Source organism: Bombyx mori, chromosome 10 (assembly GCF_030269925.1).
Source record: "Bombyx mori chromosome 10, ASM3026992v2".
Classification (NCBI taxonomy): Eukaryota; Metazoa; Arthropoda; class Insecta; order Lepidoptera; family Bombycidae; genus Bombyx; species Bombyx mori.
Genome location: NC_085116.1, coordinates 10,471,459 through 10,498,068, shown reverse-complemented (window position 1 = coordinate 10,498,068; position 26,610 = coordinate 10,471,459). Strand labels below are relative to the sequence as shown.

The 26,610-nt window shown below is 36.5% G+C and overlaps 1 protein-coding gene and 1 long non-coding RNA gene across 3 annotated transcripts in view; one reads left to right on the top strand and one right to left on the bottom strand.

Annotated features, from left to right (window-relative positions):
- The window catches only part of LOC134199538 (uncharacterized), a 46,396-nt gene that overhangs the window by 8,055 nt on the left and 11,731 nt on the right, over nt 1–26,610 (bottom strand). The window lies entirely within an intron of this gene.
- LOC101740852 (cytochrome P450 18a1) lies at nt 9,032–25,634 on the top strand. 2 transcript variants are annotated; one of them, XM_062670670.1, is made up of 8 exons: nt 9,032–9,050; nt 14,391–14,589; nt 16,065–16,289; nt 17,297–17,412; nt 19,786–20,010; nt 21,339–21,552; nt 22,268–22,532; nt 23,001–25,634. In XM_062670670.1, the coding sequence occupies exons 2-8, from the start codon at nt 14,391–14,393 to the stop codon at nt 23,356–23,358; spliced, it is 1,602 nt and encodes a 533-aa protein (XP_062526654.1). In that variant the 5' UTR covers nt 9,032–9,050; the 3' UTR covers nt 23,359–25,634. The 2 variants fall into 2 exon arrangements, with proteins under 2 accessions (XP_062526654.1, XP_021209147.1); XM_021353472.3 differs by lacking the exon at nt 9,032–9,050 and adding an exon at nt 13,894–14,096.

Here is a 26,610-nt window from a genome sequence, read left to right as displayed (position 1 = left end):
CGTGCAGTGCCTCGCGCGCCTTTTTCAAGGCGTAGTCTCCCGACAGGAATTGGAAGAAGAGGAGGACACCGGTTTTCCTCTTCTCCCTCTTCTTCTCTGGAGGCGCTGGAGTCCGACATAACCCGGTCTGTTACCCACCTCGACCGGATAATGGATTCCCTAGCGTTAAAAAAAGAAAAAAAAGGCGGGTACCAATTTTTCTAATGAAATACGTACTTAACAAATGTTCACGATTGAGTTCCACGGTGAAGGAATAACATCGTGTAATAAAAATCAAACCCCCAAAATTATAATTTGCGTAATTACTGGTGGTAGGACCTCTTATGAGTCTGCATGGGTACCACCACCCTGCCTATTTCTATCGTGAAGCAGTAATGCGTTTCGGTTTGAAGGGTGGGGCAGCCGTTGTAACTATACTGGGACCTTAGAACTCATATCTCAAGGTGGGTGGCGGTATTTACGTTGTAGATGTCTATGGGCTCCGGTAACCACTTAACACCAGGTGCGCTGTGAGCTCGTCCACCCATCTATGCAATAAATAAAAATTAAAAAAGTAGTTTAATTAAGATGAAAAACCTTCTGGAAATTTTGAATAAATATATACATAAGTATACCATATAATTACCAATGTTTGCTCAGTTATCACAATTAAATAACAATCACTGACGCCTCAAGATTTTGATTTATTGTATGCATTACATTTTATTTTTGTTATGAACTTTTTTTGTATTTGTTTTGTAATAACATTAAAGTTTGTCAATAGTTACTTAATAAGAAAATCTGTTGATAAATACGAGAAGAAAAATGTGATGAACTGTTTTGCCTTTGCCTGTTTATGTAAATGAATAGGACAGACTAATTTTTAAATGAATACACCTTTATCATGCAGACTTAAGAAATATTAGGAAAATGCAATGAAAATTTTAAGCAGCTTTAAAGATTTCGTAACAAATATTGATCACTTAATGAAATAAGACGAAACTTTTTAAAATTGAGTAACAGTAAGTTGTTAATCGACTTCAATTTATGAAGAAGACAAAAATATAAAGTAAATTTTCAATAAACCTATTTAAAAATATTGTCATTTAAATATGGATTTACTTGGGAATATGGCTAAGTTACTGCTGCTGCTGATGAAAAGGTGGCTTATGAGCCCGCATATGTATGTAACAGGACCCTGCCTATTTTTGTCTTGAAGTATTGTTTTCCGGTTTGAATTGTGGGTCATTCGTTATCCTATATAATTGAGTCTCAGATCTCGTGCCTGTGTGGTGACATTGGCATTGTGTCGTTCATCGCTCTACGAAGTAAAGAAAGTTATGCTCTCCAAATACATATTTCAGCGCTGATTTTTTGACAACCTCGCGTCCCTGTAGTCTTAACGGGCTATTTATAACGTATTAGATGTGTGGTTTTATGCGTCATCCGTTATACTTGTTAATCAAAAATAATGAAACACATTGCGTTTTCCCTTTTTTTCTCGCAGGGGGCGAACCTCCTGCGAGGTGTCCACGCCTAGGGGGTACGTGACGTATGTGGGACTTGACCACAGATCATAGAGTTTCTATGATCTGTGGACTTGACGCTCTGCAGATGCGTTAGGAGCAGACCGCGGGCCTAAGAATATGTCATTGGATTTTCCTAGGATAACGTTTGTCTCTCTGGTCCATAAACTATCCTTGCTATATGAACGGTTGCCTTTGCAACTTTTGCTACGTGTCGGTATGCCTTGTGCCTTGTGTAAACATTGGTAGATAAAAAACAAACAACAGATACGAAGTATCTTTAAATTTCTGAGATCTGGTAATGATTGATACCACTCACTGTATTTCCATTTTAAATGTAGATAATAAACGATCACGTTGAACTTCTAAAAAAATTTACATGCTTTTCTTTGTCATAATTAAAAAAATGGGCTCAATGCTTCAATAAGTAGGTACACTTTTTTGGAATCTCATTGGTTGAAATATTTCAAACAAAAAATAATCATAGGTAATTCAGTAAATTGCATCATTGAAACACCGGTTCCATTTGAATATTTCGGTGACTGATGCAATGAAGCGATCATTGAATCGTTTGACATTTCCACATCATTCCACATGTCTAAGGTGAATACCCTCAAAATTAGTTGAAAATTCGTCAGATATCCACCGCTTTATTATAATAAAAGACCTGCGGCGATAATCCTCGTCGCGTTCTTAATTAATATTAATTATTATAATTGAATGCTCTTTAAATTAAGGGCTACTATTTTTTGACTAACGCGGTGTTGCAAAAGCGTCTTGGGCTCGATCCGGTCACCGTCCACGCCGAACCCGTCGCTTGCGACGAAGGGCTCGACGAGTAAATTAACCCATAGACACAGTCCACTGGGTTTCTCGCCCTTCTCAGTGGGTCGCGTTTCCGATCCGGTGGTTGATTCTGCGAAGCACTGCTCTTGCTAGGACCGGTGTTAGCACCACTCCCGGTCTGAGCCCCGTGAGCTCACCTACTAGCTCGGTGAATCTAGAATAATCCCTCGAGGTTACTAGAACAGGTAAAAAAAAAAGGAAATCCCAGTTTGTGGCCAGGTGACGTGTATGACTTATCCCCGGCTACTATTACTATGTTGCTCACCATAAAATTTGCTTACGACTCTTATATTACATAGAAAATTTATTTGTCGTTAATCTGGAACGCTTCGAGAAAATTCGAATATTTGAAAACCTTCTTTTATCAACATTTATTTATTTATTTATTGCTTGTTTATTGCGTTCATCATATACAGTTCTCAATATACAGTTCATGACTTCGGAGTCTTAGTTTTTACAGGACAACGGCTGCTTCACACTTCAAACCGAGACGCACTACTGCTTCACGGCAGAAATAGGCAAAGATGTAATACCCACCCACAGTAATACTTTAATTAATATTAAATGAGAAAATTTATATAAATTATTTTAATCTTCAGAAGATAATTCAAAGTAAATAACTGTGCTTATGTAAATAGAATCCGCGCTCGTCCTGCTCAGGGTCACTTCTTTGTGGTATTTAAATAAGTTAAAGATGGACACGCTTTATAAGTAGGCAGAACTATTTCTTCATAGTTATTAACAATGGGCACCGTCTGTTGTTTGATCTACGCTCAAAAATATATAATAATATGTCATATTTTAAAGTTTGCTACCTCTGCAAACATGTCACGATTTTAAACCTACTTTTATTTAAAATGCAAAAAGATAATCATTCATCTCTATTTGTGTAGAATTTCCGTTCTCGTGTGTTAGAAACAAAGCTAAATTTACACTTGAATAAATTACGAACTGAGGAGCATTGACATAGAATATAAACAGGCGTTTAGGTGCATTGATGACGTCTACGTACATTTATGTTGATTAATTATTGAAGTACTAAGAATTTAATAGAATTCACAAGTTACAAGCAGGTAATAAATAATAAACACATCATATTGTTCTTGCTTTTTTTCCATGTCGGTTTATGGGAATTACTAATTGATTATCAGTTTTTACTACATAATTGATTGTTCTTTTTACTGACAAACTTTAATGAAATAAAATCTGCTGAACCAGGGTGTAACCAACATGATGACCGCTTACTATTGTCAAAAAGAATCCATTTTTCATCGGCAGTGAAAGTGCGGGTCAAAATCATTTTGTTTTTTTTTTTCACTTCGTTACTGTGTCTATTAAACAATGCAAGGCATACCTTAACGCGTTTAACGCCCTAGCGATCGTTCAGTACATGCGGCATCCATTAATCATTTTTTTTTACCTTGCCAACTTGAGCAAAGCGATAATATTATTATATTTTGATTCCAATTCCAAAAAAATTGAATGCGATTTTAATTTGCGTGATGTTTGAACGTAAAAACAACAAAAAAATCTGTAATCTGTGGTCTGGTAAGGTATCAGTGGCTGACTATGTAAGACGTTCTTCACGCTTGAAATGTACACTTAAAATAGATAGATTTAGTAAATTTTGTGTTATAATTAATATAAAAATAAATAAAATTTTCGCATGCCTAAACAGGCGAAATATATGAAGCTATGTCCTATATCTTGTAAACTATATTTCTGGCGAATAAAGATTTTCTTTCTTTCTTTCTTTCTAAAATCATATCGTATCCAATATTTTAAAATTTTTAGTGGTCAAAACGCATCGCTAAGTTTTATAATAGTGAGAACCGGTACCCGGCATAGCTTCTCCATAACATTAATAGTTAATGTATTTTTTGTTACTCATAAAAAATTGTAATTTTATATTTAAACTTAATGTTCAGGCACTTCACTCAACGCCGCGGTCAGTATCGCCGCGCCTCTGTTAAGTCGTTTATAGTCTTACGCATCTAATGATTAGCTCTGCATCACATCGAGCAATATCGTGTATCGGCTGATATCGATATATAGATTTCGATTTACGAATCGGTACGATATGCCGATGCGCATCAAATCGAGCAATATCGTGTATCGGCTGATATCGATATATAGATTTCGTGCGGGGCGATATCGGATTCAACGATATTGCTGCGATATATAGATATTGAATCTAGATACGATTTATATCACCCACTCCTACTCTGTAGTATGTTGCCAAATAATGCCAAGCAATTATTATCATGACATAATGTTATAGATGAATGTAATCTAGAGAAAGTGCCCGTCTTAACTGGCACGTTTATTTGGATGCGGATTCATAACATTTAGCAAAAATATGTTTAAAGAAAGATATTGTTGGTATCTAAATGTGCAATTGTCCATGATTATTAAATACCACTTTTAATAATGGTATTAATAAACGCATAATGTAACTAATTCTACTAAAAATAATAGCTCACACGTTACTTTCGATTGTGATTGATAACATGACTTTGCTTTTAATACATAAACCGTAAGACATACGTCACTTGTGGCTAACACTATTACTCAGTTATTGATCTCGTCGGAGCTGCCTATCTTTTCCAAAGGTTGATGATGAGGAACTATTTATTGGCTGAATACGTCGAAGCCTTGATTCCCATTGGCGGCCATTATTAAACTACCAAACCAAAATTGTAATTAGTTCACGAAGTTAGCAGTACGTTATGCACACAACTTATTTGTACATGTGGCTCTCATCTTTATGAACATAATGCGATTTTACATTCATTTCTGTTCTATGACCTTGAATACGTTGTACTTTATAAAACAAATAGTGACTAATATTACCAGCTGTAAAGTGAACAACGTTTATCGGAATTTATAATGGTGAAAAAAAAAAAACTGAAACTGGTAGGTACGGTAAATAATTTCCATAACTAGAGGTCCCGCAGCAAGTCGAAATTCGACTATAATGAAATTAATTGGAATTGTAAATTTGTACACTATTATGATTGTATTTTATACTTCTATAATCACAAATATCGCCAAGGCTAGACTATAAAAAAATATAAATAAAGACAAACAATATTTAATCTATTCTCAATTTGACCACAGACGTCAAGAACAAAAGTTTGACAATAAATAGTATGCATTCGTGTGTGCGTGAAATACACATGGTATGTAGTGTGTGCAATGTTTTCTTTATTTATTTAATGTATCTTTTATGCATTATTTAAAAAAAATATTAGCATTGTGCACTTCTTCTCTATATTCTCTATAAGTGTAGAAAATTTCATACTCCTCCGTCCTCGCAATTTTCGTAAAAAGGGATACAAAGTTTTTGCTTCACGTATTAATATACAGATAAATAACATCGTCGTTGTCAAATCAACATATGCTATGCGCATTTTTATTGAGATTTCGATATTTCGATTATTTTTAAGCAATAAAATTTATTAGATAGCTGTAGGCAGCGGCTTAGCTCTGCCCCTGGCATTGCTGACGTCCATAAGCGATGGTAATCACTCACCATCGGGTGGACCGTATGCTCGTCTGCCTACAAGAGCAATAAAAAAAACGCCAGGCGCATAGTCAAACCACTGCCTACCTATGTTACGACGATTTTAGTTGTTGAATTTAATTTGTCGAAATCTCCAAAAAAATATGGTAAACATGTACATATCATTACAGTACTTTGAAAATAACATATTTATTACAATCTAAAAAGATCTAAATCAATCTACAATTTAAAAAGATCCTTCGTCCTTAAAATTTATGACGCGGACAATAAATAATATAATATGTACAATGAACGCCCACAAACACTTAATTTTAATGAAGGAAGCTTTGTATGAAGTCATCGACACAAATTATCTCTTACATTTTATTCATTTAATCAATACAGCCAATACTTATTCGCTTATGCAATATTAAATTATATTCGAGTACTGTTGCGAGCGTTAAATCTTTTTTACTAGATACCACTTAGCTTATTCGTCACAGAAGACTTGTTAAAATCAATAAGTCTGGATGTCAAGAAATCTAGGACTCGCATCAGCCGTTTTATTGATAGAAATCCGAAGTGCAAGTCGAAATTAACTTTTAACAAAAATCGCTTTCTTGGACAGATATAATATATTTATATATTTATTAAAATCAACAAATTTTCAATTTGTAAACTTGAAAAATTCTCTTCGAAATCAAGGCTATAATTTTATCCACGAAGACAGCAGAGGGCCTGACAAAGTACTCGCTTCGGTGAGAACTAGATATTGAAGAAATATAAAGAAGGGTTCCACACCGGAGCTTTCCGGAGCAATAAAGAAATAACACGCTGCTACCAGTATCGAGAATCGTCGTTGCGACGTACTTCGACATGCGTCGCGCCCTACATCAATAAATAAATAAATTACTCGTGGTTAAATTATTTATGGTCCTTCTAAACGAATATTTTATTAGCAAACTACTGATAATTTAAAAGTCTTTCTTGTCGTAGATAGGCAGATGAGACAAAGTTAGAGCAAACATTTTCAAGGATCTCGAACCGTTTTCATCGAAATAGCAATTGTAATTATTCCTTTATCAAATTGTCATAAAATATTTCTCAACAAAAATCATAACTCTCTAACTATCAAAAATCATAACTGCCATATTATTATATAAGGTAAGATTGACTACGGACGAGGGACGAGGAAATATTTTAACGAAATAATTTATCATGATCACAGTCATTTTGTTGATTTTTTACACATTTTGAGTAATTAGAATTGCCATTGCAACGCCATTTATTTTTTTCAGTGATTCGATCGCACACAACACGTACGTATTAATGAAACACGTTCTGAATCAACTCACACTCGCATCTAGCTTAGTATTTGTATTTAATTATTTACATTACGACTATGTTGATGGTTGATGAACTCTACTCCAATTCCAATGCACCTATGCTTTGACGTCAGCATATGATTGCTCCTGAATCACAATCACCCGTATGAACGAATTGTTGATGGCAAAAAACGCTTTCAAGTGTCGCTACCGCATGAAATAGATACTTTAATGAATAACGTTGCGTAAACAAATATGAATGGCATGTGTTTACTCAAACGAAGCACGTTTGTAAGGGAAAATTAATAAAAAAATAAAACATCCATTAAATTTACCTTGTTCGTTGTTTGTCGTTTTCTGAATGGTAGAACTATGCGGATGGTGGTTTAAGAGGAGGTTAATAAACTTTTTTAGAGACATGGTGAACTTAGGAAAAGTTAATTTTAATTAAAGTTAAGTTTTAATTGTCTAACCGGCGCCATCTAGGCAGGCTTCGGACAGCCTGCCGACCGAGAGGGCAGGTGGTCGTGGCGCCGACGACCGCTGGCCCGGCGACCCGAGGGAGAGGGTGATGGGAGAGATGTGCACTCGGCACTAAGCGCTTCACTCTCCCCCTTTGCCTTTTCATGAGTTCTGTCTCTTGCGAGGCTCGGACGTGGATTGTTGAGCGACAGGAGGTTTTAGTCGGTTCGACTCCGACATACCCCGCCCGCCATCCCCCGTGGAGGGTGGGAGTCCGGCGATTTCCACCTGACCAAAAAAAAAGTTTTAATTAAATTGTAATGGCAGTTATTGGAAAAATTATGTTTCAGAACAGCAAATAGTGGACAATTAGACCAACATATTGTTAATGGCAATAGTGTACACAATTTAAACGGTCTCTTTGATCAACCCAGTTTCTACTTCCATATGTGATATATACTCTGAGGCAATTATATAGGAATAGAATGAACACGAATATTTTCAAGTTACCAAAATGAAATATAGCTGCCTTCGTGATCTGCGTTACTGGTATCAGTGTTCATAAATATTATAATTTTATCATCAAATTTATTGTTAGATTTTTATAATTATTTAGATTTTAATTTAGATTTACTGGTGGTAGGACCTCTTGTGGGTCCGCACGGGTAGGTACCACCACCCTGCCTATTTCTGCCGTAAAGCAGTAGTGTTTCGGTTTGAAGAGTGGGGCAGCCATTGTAACTATGCTGAGACCTTAGAACTTATATCTCAAGGTGGGTGGCGCATTTACATTGTAGATGTCTATGGGCTCCAGTAACCACTTAACAACAGGTGGGCTGTGAGATCGTCCATCCAACTAAGCAAAAAAAAAAAGTAGATTTTTTATAGTTCATTTAGTTTTTATATTCTAATAGTCTGGTTATATTCACTTAAAGGAAGAGCAAACGCTCTGTACAGATTCGAAAACACTGATAAAAAAAACATTATGAGAATATTGTAAAAATACCTTTTTAAATAAACTTCAACAAATGTTTAGTCAAAAAAAAAACAATACGCTTAATAAGTGAGTAAGTTTACAAAAAAATATCTAGAGTAGATTGCTATCTTTGTATTGTGCAGTCAGATAATATAATGCTTAGATTATGGTCTTATCTCCCGATAACGAAATGTTTATCGAGAATTTCGACAAATGGCCGAAAGCGTGGCTTAGTATTTGCGCGCTCGTTGAGAGTTCAACGACCTCGCGTATTCACTGTACCATTAGGTCACGAGTATGTATTTTGACAACGCACCGCGGAAATTATCTAATCGGCACGCGGCCGCGAGGACGTAGGGTCAACGACACCGGACCGTTTGCAGCGGACTCCGACCGCCTCAACGAAAGTGAAATGCGAAGTGAATGTGCCAGTGAGTACCGATATCGTCGACTGAGATGACCGAATTTGTTTATTGATAGATGTGGGTGGCTGAACTGCCTGACAACGGCCACTCAGCCAGAATTGGGTCCCAACAGGAAATTGTTATAAATTTTTTAACTATGTAGTCGTGAATCGCAAGCAATTCGACTATAGTCTAGTTAACGTATTGTTTGTTTATTGAGCTCTGGATCAATGACCTATGCAAATTATATTATTAGGGCATTCGTTTCATTACTCAATAAATATATGTGTGAGTGCGAAGAGAACGGTTATGATAGCACAATTCTTTAAGATAATAAGATCCTACTTACTTAAATATCTTAAGTACGTAATATCTATCTAAAAAATATTGAATTATGAAATAATTCATATATTCCCTCAAATATATTTTTAAGCAAAAATGGCACTAAAAATTGGATGTTTGCAATACATTAATTAGTGTGTAATTCTTCTTTATCAGATTACTACTTGATACTTAACACACGTGTATTAGTTGCGAATAGCTACGTCGTAGCAAAGCCGTAGCGCGAAATTACCTATGACCCTATAAATCCTTTGCGCCTTTTAAGTGCTTTTTTTTCACCATTACTAAAGTTTTTATTTGGATTCCATGAGCATACAATAGATTAATAAATTTGGTGTCGTTTTTATTCATTTATGTTTGTTAGAAGAAAAAGATCTTCAGACAGAGCGCGAGTCCTTCTTCTAATTCTTCTACTACTATATTTCTCTTTATAATAGTTTATTTTTGAATGATATTTGACAGGAACGTCGAAAACAAACGAAATTAACAAAACATAAATAATATATATAGCTTCAGTTTTCAACTACCTACCTATGTGATAAGGTTATAAATTTATTAGACATTGACAGTATATGTCAAAGAGTTGTAAGTATTATTATTCGCGTAATCCTCTGCATTAATTCTCTGCGTAATTACTGGTGGTAGGACGTCTCGTGAGTCCGCACGGGCAGGTACCACCACCCTGCCTATTTCTGCCGTGAAGCAGTAATGCGTTCGGTTTGAAGGGCTTGGCAGTCGTAACTATGCTGAGACCTTAGAAATTATATCTTAAGGTGGGTGGCGCATTTACGTTGTAGATGTATATGGGTTCCAGTAACCACTTAACACCAGGTAGGCTGTGAGCTTGTCCACCCATCTAAGCAATAAAAAAAATTGGGGAAAAATAGCAAAGCATGAATATCATTGCAAAGGTGATCAAGTTGATATAGTTACATTACATTAGCAGGCGTACATGTTGAGCACTTACACCTTTGCACTAATGTTGTCTTTGATATCAAATAATTCGTGTTTCATTTTTGGGAACTAATCAGAGGAGCTTAGATTAGCTTAGGCGCAAGATATCAAGGGATTTCAGGAGCTCGTTCGAGGCGAATTTGGCTACAAATCCTGGCGCATATGATCAAACTCCGGATTGCATTGCATTTCTTAGCCATTTACACCGGAATATTTACTAAATAAACTGCTTCAGCAAAAACAGAAAGGGCGGTGGTATACCTATACTTGTGTACTTGGGAGCTCATTGGATTCCGTTCAGACCAATTAAAGTTGAGTAGGAAAATATGTTAGTGGTCTTAACAACAAATTTTGGAAAGGTAGTAGGTAGTTCAAGTAGGATTCAAAGAAACCAGGGTCACGTGGATGACTTTTTTATAATATGATCGAATCGGTTGATTGAGTACCGTCTGGTCATCGTTTTCGTACAGCCTGTCACTTGCGACGAAGGGCTCGGCGAGTAAATTAACCCACAGACACAGCCCACTGAGTTTCTCGCCGGATCTTCTCAGTGGGTCGCGTTTCCGATCCGGCGGTAGACTATGCGAAGCACGGCTCTTGCTAGGTTCGTGTTAGCATCATCGTCAGGCTTGAAGTCGTCTTGGCCTAAAGGATAAGACGTCCGGTGCATTCGTATCTAGCGATGCACCGGTGTTCGAATCCCGCAGGCGGGTACCAATTTTTCTAATGAAATACGTACTTAACAATTGTTCACGATTGACTTCCACGGTGAAGGAATAACATCGTGTAATAAAAATAAAACCCGCAAAATTATAATTTGCGTAATTACTGGTGGTGGGACCTCTTGTGAGTCCGCACGGGTAGGTACCACCGCTCCGCCTATTTCTGCCGTGAAGCAGTAATGCGTTTCGGTTTGAAGGGTGGGGCAGCCGTTGTAACTATACTGAGACCTTAGAACTTATATCTCAAGGTGGGTGGCGCATTTACGTTATAGATGTCTAGGGGCTCCAGTAACCACTTAATATCGGGTGAGCTGTGAGCTCGTCCACCATCTAAGCAATAAAAAAAAAGAAGATCCCCGTGAGCTCACCTACTAGTTAAGGTTACGCTGATATGGTATCTCTAAACCATCAGCTTAGGTAGGTAAAAAAAATTTAATAGATACCGAAAATATTGCCACATTGAATTCGCTAATTTTAAGGAAATTGCGTAAATGTCCAAAATTGTCGTGAACGATTGTTTTGAAGATGTTTTGATCTGTTATTGCACGATTACTGGATTCGATAGGATTTTTATTACACACCCATGTTATGTGGCTACAAATGTCGGAGGTCGATGACCGTTCTGTACATAGTCATCAGAATGTAGACACAACCGTGTCGTAATATAATAGAAACGCTTCGAATTTCACGTATCTTATTTTTTCTTAAGCAAGTATTTATCCGTGATATTTGACCATATGTATTTAATTTCCATTACATATATAATTTTAAACTTCATGATTTCTAGAATAATCGATATTAAAAGAAGGCGAAATTAATATGACGAATGATAAGACGAAATTAATATTAAAAGGCTGGTGGTAGGACCTTTTGTGAGTCCGCGCGGGTAGGTACCACCACCCCGCCTATTTCCGCCGTGAAGCAGTAATGCGTTTCGGTTCGAAGGGTGGAGTAGCCGTTGTAACTATACTGAGATCTTAGACCTTATATCTCGAGGTGGGTGGCGCATTTTACGTTGTAGATGTCTATGGGCTCCAGTAACCACTTAACACCAGGTGGGCTGTGAGCTCGTCCATCCATCTAAGCAATAAAAAAATGCTTTATCAGTTGATTCGGTAATATATAGGATCAAACGATATAATGAAATGATTAGTTTTGATTCCTACTTTTTTGAACAGAGTAATGTATGTAAGTGCATGTAATTGTATGTAACTGTTGACAGAATTCATTCAACAATGTGAATATCAGTGCTCACCATAGAACTTGACATCAAAATATTAATTCTACTAGAACAGCGGCTATTCAACAAAACAGAAAAACTTCGAGTTCATTTACTACATGAATTAAGAAACTATGTATTAAAAATAAGAAACCACGTCCTTATCATAAAGTATTTTTTCTTCTTGATAAAAAGAAAAATTGGTATCTGGTCCAAAGTCGGATCACAGATTAGCCAAAAGACTATGAGCACAGGCCAACGTACGTATTTCAAACTCCAAAATGGCCTCTCAATAAAAATCCAATAAATATAAATTACTAATCTATGTTTACAAACACATACAAATGACTACATAAATATTACGAATAATAGAAGGCACAAACACGGGCTTACGTAAAAGCGTGGAATGCAAAGCAAGACTAAACAAAAATCATTGACGGCGATCATTGACTTAGTGGAAATAAGTCCCTTGACTCTATTCGCGTCCAATAACCTGTGCATTCGAACATAAACAACACATGGTCTTTGAGTTTCTAATCACGTTGCATCTCGACGTGTTTAGGTCATTAACGACAGGTCAACGACCGATCAATGCTTAATTACTCCTAACAATACTAGTATGATTTCTATCGGCTAAATGTGAGCAGTATTATTGCATACTAAATCTTAAGGTCGATACAATAAACGTGCAATTAGACAGGGACCGAACACGTCGTGCAAGTCAGTCAGTTGTAAATGAGCGAACGTCCTTGCGCGTACATTGAACCCGGAATATATCGGTGCAATAAAGTCAATAACCTATTATCCAATCAAATAGTTGTTACTGATTATGTGAGTCCTTGATATCTTAGAGACGACCTTTGCCGGTCAATGCCCTTACAATAAAAATGATGACATATTTACCCAGTGCTGTATTTACGTGCTTAAAACACGAAAAACGATTACATTTAGGTTCTGTACCGAAATCGTAGAATGGTATTATTATGTAAACATGTCGCGCTTACGTAATACGGCGCGTTGTGCAAATTCAAATCTTTGCTCATCTATCCTTAGAGAAGGCTAAGAGTAGGTATTACCAACATGATACGCACTATCGACTGTTTGGTTTTTGTTCAGGTTTCTGTTTACGATTTTGTTTTTTACTCCGTAGGACTATGGCAATACCAAGAAAAAAAGCAATTAAATTTTACTCTTTAGGAACAATTAACATAAACATAAAATACGTAGTACTAGCCAGCTAATATACGAATTTTGAAAAAAGTTTTGTTTTCCACGTTCGTAAATTTAAAATCATAGTTCAGAATCTCGTGAGGAAATGACGTAACTACTTTTACTACAGGCGATCATATTCGTTTACCTCATTAAACGCGAAGCAATCGACCAACCGGGGTTCGATCTCAAAAAAGTAAGATTTTTTTAATAGTTACGTTATAAATGTTATCGATTTGAAATTTCAATATTTTTTTTGCTAATTACGATTAAATTAATATCTCAAATTTAATAACATTGCCGAACAGTAAACTAATTCTAATTTTCAAATCTATTTTAAACCGAGAATCTTCTAAATTTCATGATTATATTTTAATTATTGGCTATACATTCTGCCATCGATATAGTAAATGTCGGATGATTTTAAACTTAAAATTTCAAGTACCGACACATACTATTTTGTTTGGAGTCCAATTGTAACAACAATGGAGTAAAAGTTTAATACTTGTGCAACAAATACAATCTGAACAATATGCCCCGAGATGAGATAAGAGGATCACGTGTAGTTCACTCTGATGTACATATAAGCAATTGATTCTGCAGTACAGTTCATTTCTGTATATTTTGGTACGCATTACTGATTCTTGAATAGTATCAACAAGTCGTCTAAAACTGATAATTTATAATTCAATTAGCTTGAGTAACCAATAAATTATATTTACACAAGAAACGTTGATAACGTCAAATTGTTTCGTCTCCTTAATGTATTTTTAAATAATTGCCCAACGTCCATAAATAATGTTAATTTTACAACGTAGTCCGCCGGACGTTGAAGTTAATTCGATATAGTTTTGAAGAAGGTAGTTACGAAATAGTTTTCGTTCGCGTCTTTGTAACACAAAAGGATATTTTATTCCGCAGATGTTGATTTACACCCGGATTATCTCTACATTAGGAATGTGGACGAAACTCGACACGTACATTGAACTGTACAATGGATATATGCAAGATATACTGGATAGGAAGCATCGGACCATGGATCTGTTGTTTTTGGTCCTGTTGGGATTACTTTTCTTATTTTTAAAAAGAACCATATGTTATTATATGTACCTACCACCAGGTAAGCGAATTTTATATTTTAAAATACGAATAGAATCCGTCGTGTCTTGCTTTAAAATCGTTTAATGTACAAAGTCAACGTATTATAATGTACTACAATAATCTTTGATATAAAATTCAGTGGTATTCTGGTTATTTTTGCTTGGCAACATCTATGAATTAATTTTAATTCAGGGTCACCACGCGCTTGGCTTGGGTCGATCCCAATTCAATAATTTGTATTTCAGAAAGATATATAAATCTCGTGCTTTAGAGATCAACGAGATAGCTTGAAAAGTAATTTGTTAAGCTAGTATTCGTCTCATAGTCGAAATTTGAGCATAATCACTAAACTCAATTTTCGATTTCTTTAATTACATTATATGTTTTTATATTACTAATCATTTTGAAGAACAAAACTTAGTATTTCTTAAAAATTGATAATAACACTACCCACTAAACATTAACAGAAAATGTGCCTGTTTATATACAATATCTTAACCATCTTTTTAATTTTAATGTTTAGTGTAATAAACTAAGAAAAGAGAAAAAATTGTTAGTATATATATAGTGCGTATACAGACATGCTCGCCATCCGCCATTTTTTTATAACGTAGGTAAGTGAACGAGCTCACGGTCCACCTGGTGTGAAGTGTTTATCGGAGCCCATAAACATCCACTACCCGGTATTAAGTCCTTAACTGTAGCAGTAGCTATCGTCGGATCCAAGAAATCCGACAAAAATCGAAGTTTTTTTTTATTGCTTGGTTGGTTGGACGAGCTCACAGCCCACCTGGTGTTAAGTGGTTACTGGAGCCCATAGACATCCACAACGTAAATGCGCCAACCACCTTGAGATATAAGTTCTAAGGTCTCAAGTATAGTTACAACGGCTGCCCCACCCTTCAAACCGAAACGCATTACTGCTTCACGGCAGAAATAGGCAGGGTGGTGGTATCCACCCGCACGGACTCTTAAGAGGTTCTACCACCAGTGAAGTGGAGCTAACGACCATTTACGGGTAGTATTTTACTAGTTGGAGTTAGTATATTTGTAAAATGGGTAGTATTTTATTAATTGGAGCTAGTATATTTGTAAAATTCCGCATAGATTACATCATCTTTGCTATTTCTGCCGCGAAGTTGTGTACCGGTTATAGGGACACCAATTACATAGTACAATGAACTTCGATATCATGTCTTAGAGTGGGCGGTTGTATTTTCTATGTAATATATTATATATGGAGTCGGGTAGCCACTTAACTATGTCGTCAAAATTATTATTATTTTTTAGTTATAGTTGGAGTAAAATTTCTTAAAACATCGAACTTCCTAGTAGTTCCTAGCTGGTTTGTTGACTGAATAACTCGCTTATGTGTAATGATGTGGGGGTGAATGTTTCTTTTAAGCATCATAATATCTCATTCAAACTCAGAGTTGACTTCGAAGTTTAAATTGTGTAACGGCTATATAAATGCAATTTGATTTCGTGTTACAGGACCATGGGGTGTACCGTTTCTTGGTTATCTTCCGTTCATGAAGAGCTCACCCCACGCCATGTATTCTAGAATGGCCGATAAATACGGTGAAATTTCTTCTATAAAACTTGGAAACCATTTAGTCGTCTGTCTCAATTCGCCGAAACTTGTGAAGGAACTCTTCAGTCGATCGGATTCTATCGCGAGACCAAGAACTCCGCTGAACGAAATCATGGAAGGACGAGGTAACTTCTCAGACCATCTATTCTCTTCGAAAATTAACTTCGTCCTTAAAAACTTACTTGTATTTTTTCATTAAGTTTATAGCTGCATTCCACACATCTACAAATTAAAGGGTTTAAGCAATCTTATTTTTTATGAACGAAACTTTTTCGGTAGATCTTATTTTAGGTTGCTCAATATTTTTAAATTAAATCTATATCATTAAAAATGCTATTTTCAAAGCAGATTATGAATAATAATATTAGGTTAAAAGATAAGTTAGCTTAGGTACCCTATATTACTCCTCCCGGTGATGGTCACGGGGCGACCTAAGGGGGTTGAGGCTGCGCCGCACGCTACCGTCACTCTAGCGCGCTGGCACCAGGAGGACGGGACGGCGCGTCGGCGGCTGCGGACTGCGATGCGGTCCGCATTTTCGTCGTCGCTGTCGTCGCCGAACATACTGTTGAAGAGCAACCCGGTCGGCGGTGTATCGCGTTCCGACCCGGCAGGCTGGTTCTGGCCCAGCGGGGTATCCCGGAACACCAGCGGCACCGCCCGGGCGGCCTGGTAGGGCCGCCGTACCGCGGAGACTGACGTCGTTGGTCGTCGACTATCGCCTCGACGACCCGTCGGTCGGGCGTCCTCGGGGTGGCGCCGCGTGTCTGGTTGTAGTGTTGACCGCGGGAACCCCCCTACTCTGAACGGGTTCTGACCCCGGACGGAGATCGGACGTCGGGTGTAAGAGTGCAGGGGAGTCGTTTAGTGGGTGGGCCCTAAAATCCTTGGGCCCGCGATCTGCTCTCAACACCTGCAGATCGTTGAGTCTCACATACCCCGCGCGCCCCCTAGGCGCGGGGACCTCGTAGGAGGTTCGGCCCCCGGCCCGAAAAAAAAAAAAAAAAAAGGTACCCTATATTACCCTTTACTGGGCACTTAAGCACGAGCAAGCCCTTAAAGACAGCTCGACGAAGATCTGAACGTGCATTTATGAGAAGACGCCTTTTATATTCGATTTTAATATTCGTAGGTATAGTACTGAGTGAAGGTATACTTTGGCAGAAACAGCGTCAATTTCTACATGAAAAATTCAGGGCTCTTGGAGTCAAGGTTTGGCCGAAACAGCGATTCGAGAAATTTATTATTGTAAGTAGTTAATATTTCAAAAAACCATTGAACTAATATTAAGGCAAAATGTACCGGAACTATTTAATTTTTTTCGTATTATACTTGGAAAGCAAAGGACAATATATGGCTGAAATAAAAAAATATACGAGGGCTGCACTGAAAATTTCGGGAATTAACGAAGTGACACAACATTACTATTTACAAATGTATTTATTGCTTTTCGAAGTATTCTCCGCGAAATTTGACACATTTTTCCATACGATGGAACCAATCATTGAAGCAACCATTCCATTCGGAAGTTGGGGTCTCCAAAATGGCCGTTTTGTAGGCGTCCACAGCTTCTTCAGGTGATGAAAATCTCTGTCTACGCAATTTATTCTTTATTTTAGGGAAAGTATAGAAATCATTAGGGCTTAGGTCGGGGCTGTACGGCGGATGGTCTAATAATTCTATGTTTTCTTGCTCTAAAAACTCTTTTGTTCTGTGCGCGGTGTGAGAACTCGCATTGTCGTGATGGAGGATGATGCGGCGGTTGAAGTTCTCTTTACGGAGTTCAGAAACGACCTGTGGCAACCAAATGCTAGCATACCATTCTGCATTAACCGTTCTTTGTCTCTCAAGAGGAATAGTCGTAACATGGCCGGTTTTGGAGACAAACGTGGCCACCATTTTTTTTGCAACACTCCGTGAATGAACAATTTTTGTTGGCTTTAACTCATTTTCGAACACCCAAACTCGTGACTGGTTTTTTGTTTCGGGTTCGTACGCGTATATCCAGGATTCGTCACCTGATACAATGTTGTATACAGCATTTGAGGATCCTGCGTGGAATCTTTCGAGAGTTCTGACGCACCAAGTAACGTGAGCCGCTTTTTGCTCTTCACAGAGCGAATGCGGTATCCATCGGGAAAACAACTTTTTTACACCTAATTGTTCATGCAAGATTATTTGTATTTGACTCATGCCAACATGACCAATGTCTAAAGTTGCCTGAATTTCGCGGTATGTCACATGTCGATATTCCTCAATCAGCTTACGCACAGCATCAACGTTTTCTTGGGTGACTGCAGTTTTTGGACGACCTTGACGGGGATCATCACTGAGCTTGACACGTCCACGTTGAAACTCAGCAAACCAGCGATAATTTGTGGTTTTGGATGGGGCTTCATCACCAAATGCAGAAATCATCCGGTCAACACACTGTTTTTGTGTTAAACCACTTCGAAAGTCATAATAAATCATCGCTCTTGAATTTTCTCGTGACAAGACCGAGAATCTTTTTTTAAATAAATAAATGGTATTCGATTTTTAAAACCAAGAAGTTTTCAATTAAAAAGATTTTAATATGACAGGAACAGTGGAAATATTCCATTCCCGATACTTTTAGTGCAGCCTAGTAGATTGTGTCAAGCGTAAGAAAAAAAATACACTTTTTTCCAATATTTCAGCTGGGTGAAATCAATGTACTTGTATTCCTTTTTAAAGGGTAATAAATGACATATGGTTTAATAAAAGTTTTATTAATCTTACAAGTAAAAACTTGTATTTTTTCTGCAAATATCAATAAATTTGGCCAGAGGGTTTTACTTAATAACGTCATAGCCCATATATCTCAAAAATAAATGTGGCCAGAGAATCTCGCTTGATGATATCATAACCCATAAATACCAAAAATCCATGACAACGATCAACCATCAGAAGAAGCTGGCGACCCAGGGTGTCTCCATTTAGTACTACTTTGCATTCATCAACAGATTTTTTTTTATTAACTTTTCCTAAAAACCTCGAGGGGTTATGCTAACTTCACTGAACGTATCAACAGTAGTAGACTACGTTACAATAAAAGGTTGAGCTTACCCCTCACCTCATCTTTTTCTGGCTTAAAAGATACTCAGATGTCGTTGAATTTAATCATGAAAAGTTTGGTTTGTACACATTTGCGATCAATGTTACAAGATTTTGAGATACTCTTGGGATAGCATAAAATTTCATTGTATAGATTGGTGACAACACAATGTGAATACCGCCATCACACGATGTCATTCTAGATGTATTTTGACAGCCATGATTAAGTTTATATTTCCATAGAAAAAATTGCGCCTGGGAGATTTTTAAGCTGGTATAGCTGAATCGCTTGATACGAATGAGCTGGGCGCTTTATCCTTTAGGCCACGGGGATTTCATACAACGCTCTAATGCAATTAGAACTTTGGCATTTTGTCTTGTGATTGATGGCGCCATACACGTTCTGCTTTATCGTCTCCAGTAGCTGCCTAAGACTTAGTTGACAGAAAAATAGTTGCTATCACGAATTGCGATATTGACGATTTCGAATAAATAGTAGTGGAAATAAAATGGTTTTCTTAGATCTATGATATAATTTAATTTTAGATGGAAATCGAAGAATTTATAACTGACCTAATTAAATTGAATGGAGCTCCTGTTGATCCAACGCTTTTGCTCGGAAGACACGTACACAATATAATATGCCAATTGATGATGAGTTTCCGATTTGAAGAGGACGATCAAGAATTCGGTATATTTAATGAAAAAATCAGTCGTGGGATGAAGCTGTACGGATCGATACACGCTAGCGAATACGTGCGGCAGTACTTGGTTCGTACACAGATTGTTCTCTTTCTAACACGCTTTTTATTACCTTGACCTGTATAAATAAAATAAATAAATAAATATTTACTAACAGTCACACAGCCACATTAACTGGTCCCGTGATAAGTTCGTAAAGAACTTGTGTTACAGGTACCAGATAACGGAAATAAATATAAGATTTTTATTATACACATACACATATTTAATATACATCCATAACCCTGGAAAAGACATTTATATTTATCATACAAATATCTTCCCTTGACGGGATTCGAACCCGCGACCCCCTTGTGTAGTGACCATGTCACTTACCACTACACCAGACGGCCGTTTAATCGTTAATGTTTGTATCAACGTAACGGCAATAACAACGTAATTTTCAACAACTTCGTCTGATTAACTTGAAAATTTGCACACGTATTAAGGACTGATGACAGTACAATAATTAATTATAATACTTTGGCCTAACATTCTGACCTGAATCATTAAGATATAAAAAGCATATTTTAATTTGAATTGCTTATAAACTTCGTAAAACTATATTTGTCAATTAAGGTGGTAGTAGCAATGAAAATAATCAGCTCGACATCTTGTTGCGCATTCAAATGTTACATGTCGAAAGTTTGCGTTGTTTAGGGCTATTTTTATACAATATCTCTATATCTACAGTAGTATTTGAGCTAAGAATACTTATTATTTATGTTTTTTTATTGCCCTTGTAGGCAGACGAGCATACGGCCCACCTGATGGTGAGTGGTTACCGTCGCCCATGGACTTCAATGCCAGGGGCAGAGACAAGCCGCTGCCTACCGCTTAATACTCTCCACAAGCCTCGTTTGAAGAAGGACATGTCATAGCACTCGGGAAACACCGTGGAGGAGAGCTCATTCCGTAGCTGGATGGTACGTGGCAAAAAAGACCTCTGGAAACGCATTGTGGATGACCGCAGTGGCTCCAGGTAGTACGGATGAATTCTACTCCGGTGGCGGACGGTGCGATGGTAAAAACGATCATCATCTCGAATAATTCCTCAGAGCACTCCCCATGGAACATAAGGTACAAAATACAGAGGGAACCTAAATCCCTGCGCAGACCCAGAGGTTCCAAACAATCTCTAGTCTATTCGCCTTCCAAAGAGTAAACTGATATGTACTTTATTTCGGTAAAATCAAAGTTACAACTGAAAATTATAACGTTCGACTCACAAGATAATTGTCAGCATAACATCTCGCTTTGCTCTACATACCGTGACACAGTTTCTAATGATCACGGCTCAAACACACGTGTAAGCTATAAAACAAAAGACGAAACCAAATATTTTGCTTCTCAAACAGAAACTGCCCGGAAAGAAAACAATTTTAGACGAAATGAAACGTAGCTTGGCCGACATCAGCGAATTTCATGCAAACAAGATCAGAGAACGTATTGATTATCGAGCAACCCATCCGTATGATGAACCTGCCGACCTTTTGGATTATTACTTGGACAATATTGAAGCTAGGAAATCAAGAAAACGTTTCCCTGATATATTCCCGGGAGTCGATCCAGGTTGGCACGTCTAATATTTTAAATTTGTTGTATGTAGCTTTACATTATATCGACGCTTGAAAGGCAAACGTGACTAAGCGACAATGCGTGAACTTTACAGTAGACTAACATATATTTCAACGTAAAGTTGAAATACCTGAAAAAATTATATTTTAACGAATCTAGCCGTAGGATTGAAATGATTTTAATAGACCTAGAAATATATTTTTTTTGCGCATCGAATACGGTTATTGCCTATCATTTATGTACAAAGCAGTTATTGTCGTTTAGTCACGTATTTGCCTTTCAAGCGTCGATATGTAGAATGTAACTTTCTTGGTTTGTTTGCTCCTCGTACTTGTCGCGAGTTGTTTTGATAGTTTAGGAATATATAATTTTTATTGCCCTTGTAGGCAGACAAGCATAAGGCTCACCTGATGGTGAGGGGTTACCGTCGACCATGGACGTCAGCAACGCCAGAGAACCAAGTCGCTGACTACAGTTTAAAAATAGTGCTTGCCTTCCTCGTTCTGTTCTATACAAACAAACGAGTATCTATATTTTATACATAATATGAGTGAAATTAATTTCTTTGTAAAGTTTGTAATAAGTATTCAGTTACAAGAGAAAATAAACTACTACTAAGTTTCTCGTGTGGTTCATAAAACCAATATCTAACTTTTTTTTATTTTAGTTCTTTAAAATATCTAAAACAAGACACATTTTCAATTAACAGAGAAACAAGTAGTACAAGTGATGAACGATCTCTTCTCCGCCGGAATGGAGACGTCGCGCACGACTCTCTCCTGGACCTTACTGATGATGATCCACGAGCCTGACGTGGCTGCGAAGGTCCGGGCCCAGCTCACAGAAACGGTCCATCCAGGAGAGCTCGTAACCCTCGATCATCGCCCCGAGCTGCCGTACCTCGAGGCTGTGCTGTTCGAGACATTACGATGCGTTTCACTCGTACCCTTAGGAACCACACATGTCAATACAACGTAAGTTGTTACAATTAACAACATTAACAACGTTACAGTTGAGAATTTGTAGTTTGCCCGTAAACATATTTAACTGTCACTAGTGGTCCCGCAGTAGTCGAAATTCGACTATAATTAATTGAAATTGTAAGTTTGTACACTATTATTTTCAAAGACTATTTATACTTCTAAAATCACAAATTTCGCCAAGACTACACTATAGAAAAATATTAATAAAAACAAACAATATTTAATCTATTCTCAATTTGACCACAGACGTCAAGAACAAAAGTTTGACAATAGTGTGTGTAATGTTTTTTTTTATCGATTTAATGTATTTTTAGGCATAATTTTATAAAATATTAACATTCTGCACTTCTTCTCTATATTGTTTATAAGTGTGGGAAATTTCATACTCCTCCCTTCGCGCAATTTTCGTAAAAAGGGAGACAAAGTTTTAATTAATATATAGATAAATACGTTTTACAGCGAATGGAAAGTGGACAAGTACGTCATCCCGAAAGGAGCACACATTATTCCCTTAATCGGCAAGATGAATAACGACCCCAAAGTATACCCGGAACCGGATAAATTCAAACCGGAACGTTTCTTGCGCGACGGCCAGTTTCACATCCCGGATAGCTACATGGCTTTCGGAGTTGGACAACGCTTGTGTCTGGGAATCCAATTGGCCAGGATGCAGCTATTTCTCTTCTTCGCCAACATTATGAATAGATTCGAGTTTTCGCTGCCCGAGGGCGCTGAGATGCCGCCTTTAGAGGGCTTCATGGCCGCAACACACACTCCATTACCTTATTCTTTGTGTTTCCACAAAATCGATAACTAATTTTATTTTATTTTATTTTAAGTGTTTAATTTTAATAACTTTTTCGATTTGACTTTAAATTTGATATACATAAATATGTAGTTCGTATATTAGAACTAGTAGAATAGTTGACAAAAGTGTGTTATTTCTTCAGTTGCAATTTCTTCTTATTTGGAATCAAGCAAAACTAGTTTTAAATTTACTATCGGACTGAACATGTTTTTATAATTTTGTTTCATTTATTTAAAGCATTCAAAGAATCCTCATTGTTGGTCTGCTATTTTCTTTGCTTGAAGAGTGTAGTTTATTCATGAGTTTTTTTTATTTGACAGTTTCGATTTTGGATAAATTCGCAACTGAATTCACAACGTGACTTATGAAACATCAAGTTTCAGTTAAATAACTTTCGATAGTATTTTGACCCCGCCTATTTTAAGTTATATTTGCATTTATATAAATTTTTTGTACTGACATTCCCTTTAGCGTGTTTATTTTTTAGTTCTCGAAATTATTTAGTTTCAAATCAAACTTAATAATACTGCATTCATTATTTTTTATTATTAATGGCCGCCGTATTTATTTTATACAATCACACTCCAGCCACGTACCATATACAAAAGGGCTTACATAATCCTATACACGACATATTCGTCCAAGTATTGAATAAAAGTTCCATACATAGTCTTGACACAAAAGCTTTAAGCCCAGTTATATTATATAACATCGGTTGATCATGACCAGTTGTCCCTTTTATGATTATGGCCTTGAATTTAATTTCTGTATGCATGAATAGTATTCAAAGGTCATAAGGGAACCTATTCAGAAATTTTATAATGGAAATATTGTTTGACCCCATTCGGCAAGTTCAAGGCTTTAAAGCGTTGTGCCACTCAAATCTAAACATTAATGTAAGTACAGTGATATTTGTAAGTTTCATAATATATTTTATGTAATTACAGAATAATGACAGTAGTATTTTTATGTTATAATGTATAAATAATTATATTTTATTTACAAGATAATTTTATTTCTAAATAATATGTAAAAAATCATGACGTTTTATTTTAAGTACAAGCATAAATAATATTATTCTGAATTCGTATTTATTTTGCTTTAAAATATATTCGATTTGAAATTCAATCATCAATTCATCTCATTTCAATCAATTACTCTCATTTTTGTATAAAAAGTAATATTTTAATGATTATACTTTTTTGTTCTCATTATGTTAATGAAGCATCAATAATTAATTTCAAATTACCACTTCATTTAATTAAGATCATACGAGGTCAAACTAACCTTTTACCCCTGAAATTGGAATACACGCGAAATTTAAAAATAATATAATAATACATCGGGAGCTTATCTGTACTATTCACAAAATATATACTATTAACAAAAAATATTTTAATGTATACATATTATTATATGTACCTACAACAACGAAATACTACATGACGTATTAAAGAATTAAATTAAATGTTTAAGTATTTACTATAATTTCGTAAATATGTATTATTTTTCTTCTTAAAATATTAAAAACTTTGTTTCATGGAACTCACCCTTAAGCTTGACACGTGTAAAATGGAATTCGATCCAAAAGGAGAGGAGAAATTCAAGGTCAACAACGCTTACGTTCACACCGCCGTATACAGACCGCTAACAGACAAACAAACTTTTTTTTAGATGTAAATGTATGTGTATGTAATATGGTGATTGACATATGTGATAAAAAAAAAATTGACGTTTATGAACGAAGGAGCTCACGGCCAACTAGATTTTAGGCGGTTATAGGATTCTCTGTAAAATTACGAGTATCAGAGGGACTACGGCTAGTCATTCCGACCGGAATGCATGCTTGTGGCATCAGAACGGTATCATGAGCTCGTGTGGGCTCAACTTGTCCTAGATATAAATCAATGGAAGCGTAGTGGATATTTAATTTGAGAAATTTGGCGTGGTTAGTACTCGTACGATAGTATAGTGTAGTATAGATAGTATAGACTGATTATGCGGAAGTTGTATAATGCATTAGCTCGAGACGACATGGTTGCATGTCCGCATATTATGATTTTTAGTAGTTCTAACTTCTTTTGTTAACGGATTTCAAGAAAAAAGAGATTCTCAATTCGATTGTAATTTTTTTTGCCATTGTTACCTTAGAAGTTTTTCTTCTAGCTGAACCGATTTTGATGATTCTTTTTTTCTTTGAAAACTGGTGCTTCTTATGTGGTCTGGTAAAATTGTAAGATGTGATAGTCTTTGAGTTATCCTTAATAATAAATAATTAAGTGACATCGATGAATTTTTTTTTGTTAAAATTTTATATTATTTTGATTTTCAGAAGCGTTAGTCTGGTTCTAAAGTCTAAAGTCGACTTAATTTATACCTAAAGATTCTTCTAAAGCACATGAAGAGTAATCGTTGCGAAGTGGAAAATTCTTTTTTAGCCAATAACAAAATTCTTAAGCATGAATTACGCGTTCTTTGCCCTAAATCTAAAGAAATAAATTTAAAGGACGTCAAAAGCGTAATAAATAGGAAACTCCCTCCAACCAAGAATGAGCTAGTAACATAAATCATTAAAACTGGCCATGCCGCCTATGTCTGGAGGCAAAACTGAGACTGCTAATAACAATTTTTTTAATATTGACCATCAAACGTCCGTACGTGTCGTAACGCAAATGCGATACATACTCAACGCGTATTATATTATATAGTTGGTATTTTTTAATTCAGTAGCTGAATGGGAGGGAGGGGATGAGAGGGAGGGGGCAATAGAAGCATTCAAACTAATTTCAAGCCCAAACTCTTGTGCGAACTAAACTATCATTTACACCCCTCAAACACGATATAAAGTACCACCAGTACGCATTCTGTTTGAGCGCATAGTTACCAGGCTTACCACAATAATATTGCTCCAGTTGCGACTGGTGAGGCGATAAAGGCACTGACTGATTGACGTAATCCCATCAAATAATTACTGAGAGCACTCTCCGTGGAATATTGGTATAAATACAAAGATAATTAAAGTCTTTCCGACTGCCCAGAGACTCCGAACGATCCCTAAGACGAAAATCGACAGTCTATAGAATAGTCCAGTGCAGAATTTCAACTGAAGAGTGGGTCTGTCACATTTAAATTGTCCACCAAGGCGTAGGTAAAAATCTAGATTGTTGACCCCTCTTCCTATCATCGTTAAAAATATTATAATACCTACATATATAATACAAAGGAAAATAATTTGCATTAACAAAACTGCGTTTTACCCTT

Bases quoted from the DNA above. Each gene is read 5' to 3' on its own strand.
- LOC101740852 (XM_062670670.1), top strand. From the start codon at position 14,391: ATGTTGATTTACACCCGGATTATCTCTACATTAGGAATGTGGACGAAA. The intron at 14,590-16,064 runs GTAAGCGAATTT...TTCGTGTTACAG, and splicing joins TTATATGTACCTACCACCAG to GACCATGGGGTGTACCGTTT. The intron at 21,553-22,267 runs GTTGGCACGTCT...TTCAATTAACAG, and splicing joins ATTCCCGGGAGTCGATCCAG to AGAAACAAGTAGTACAAGTG.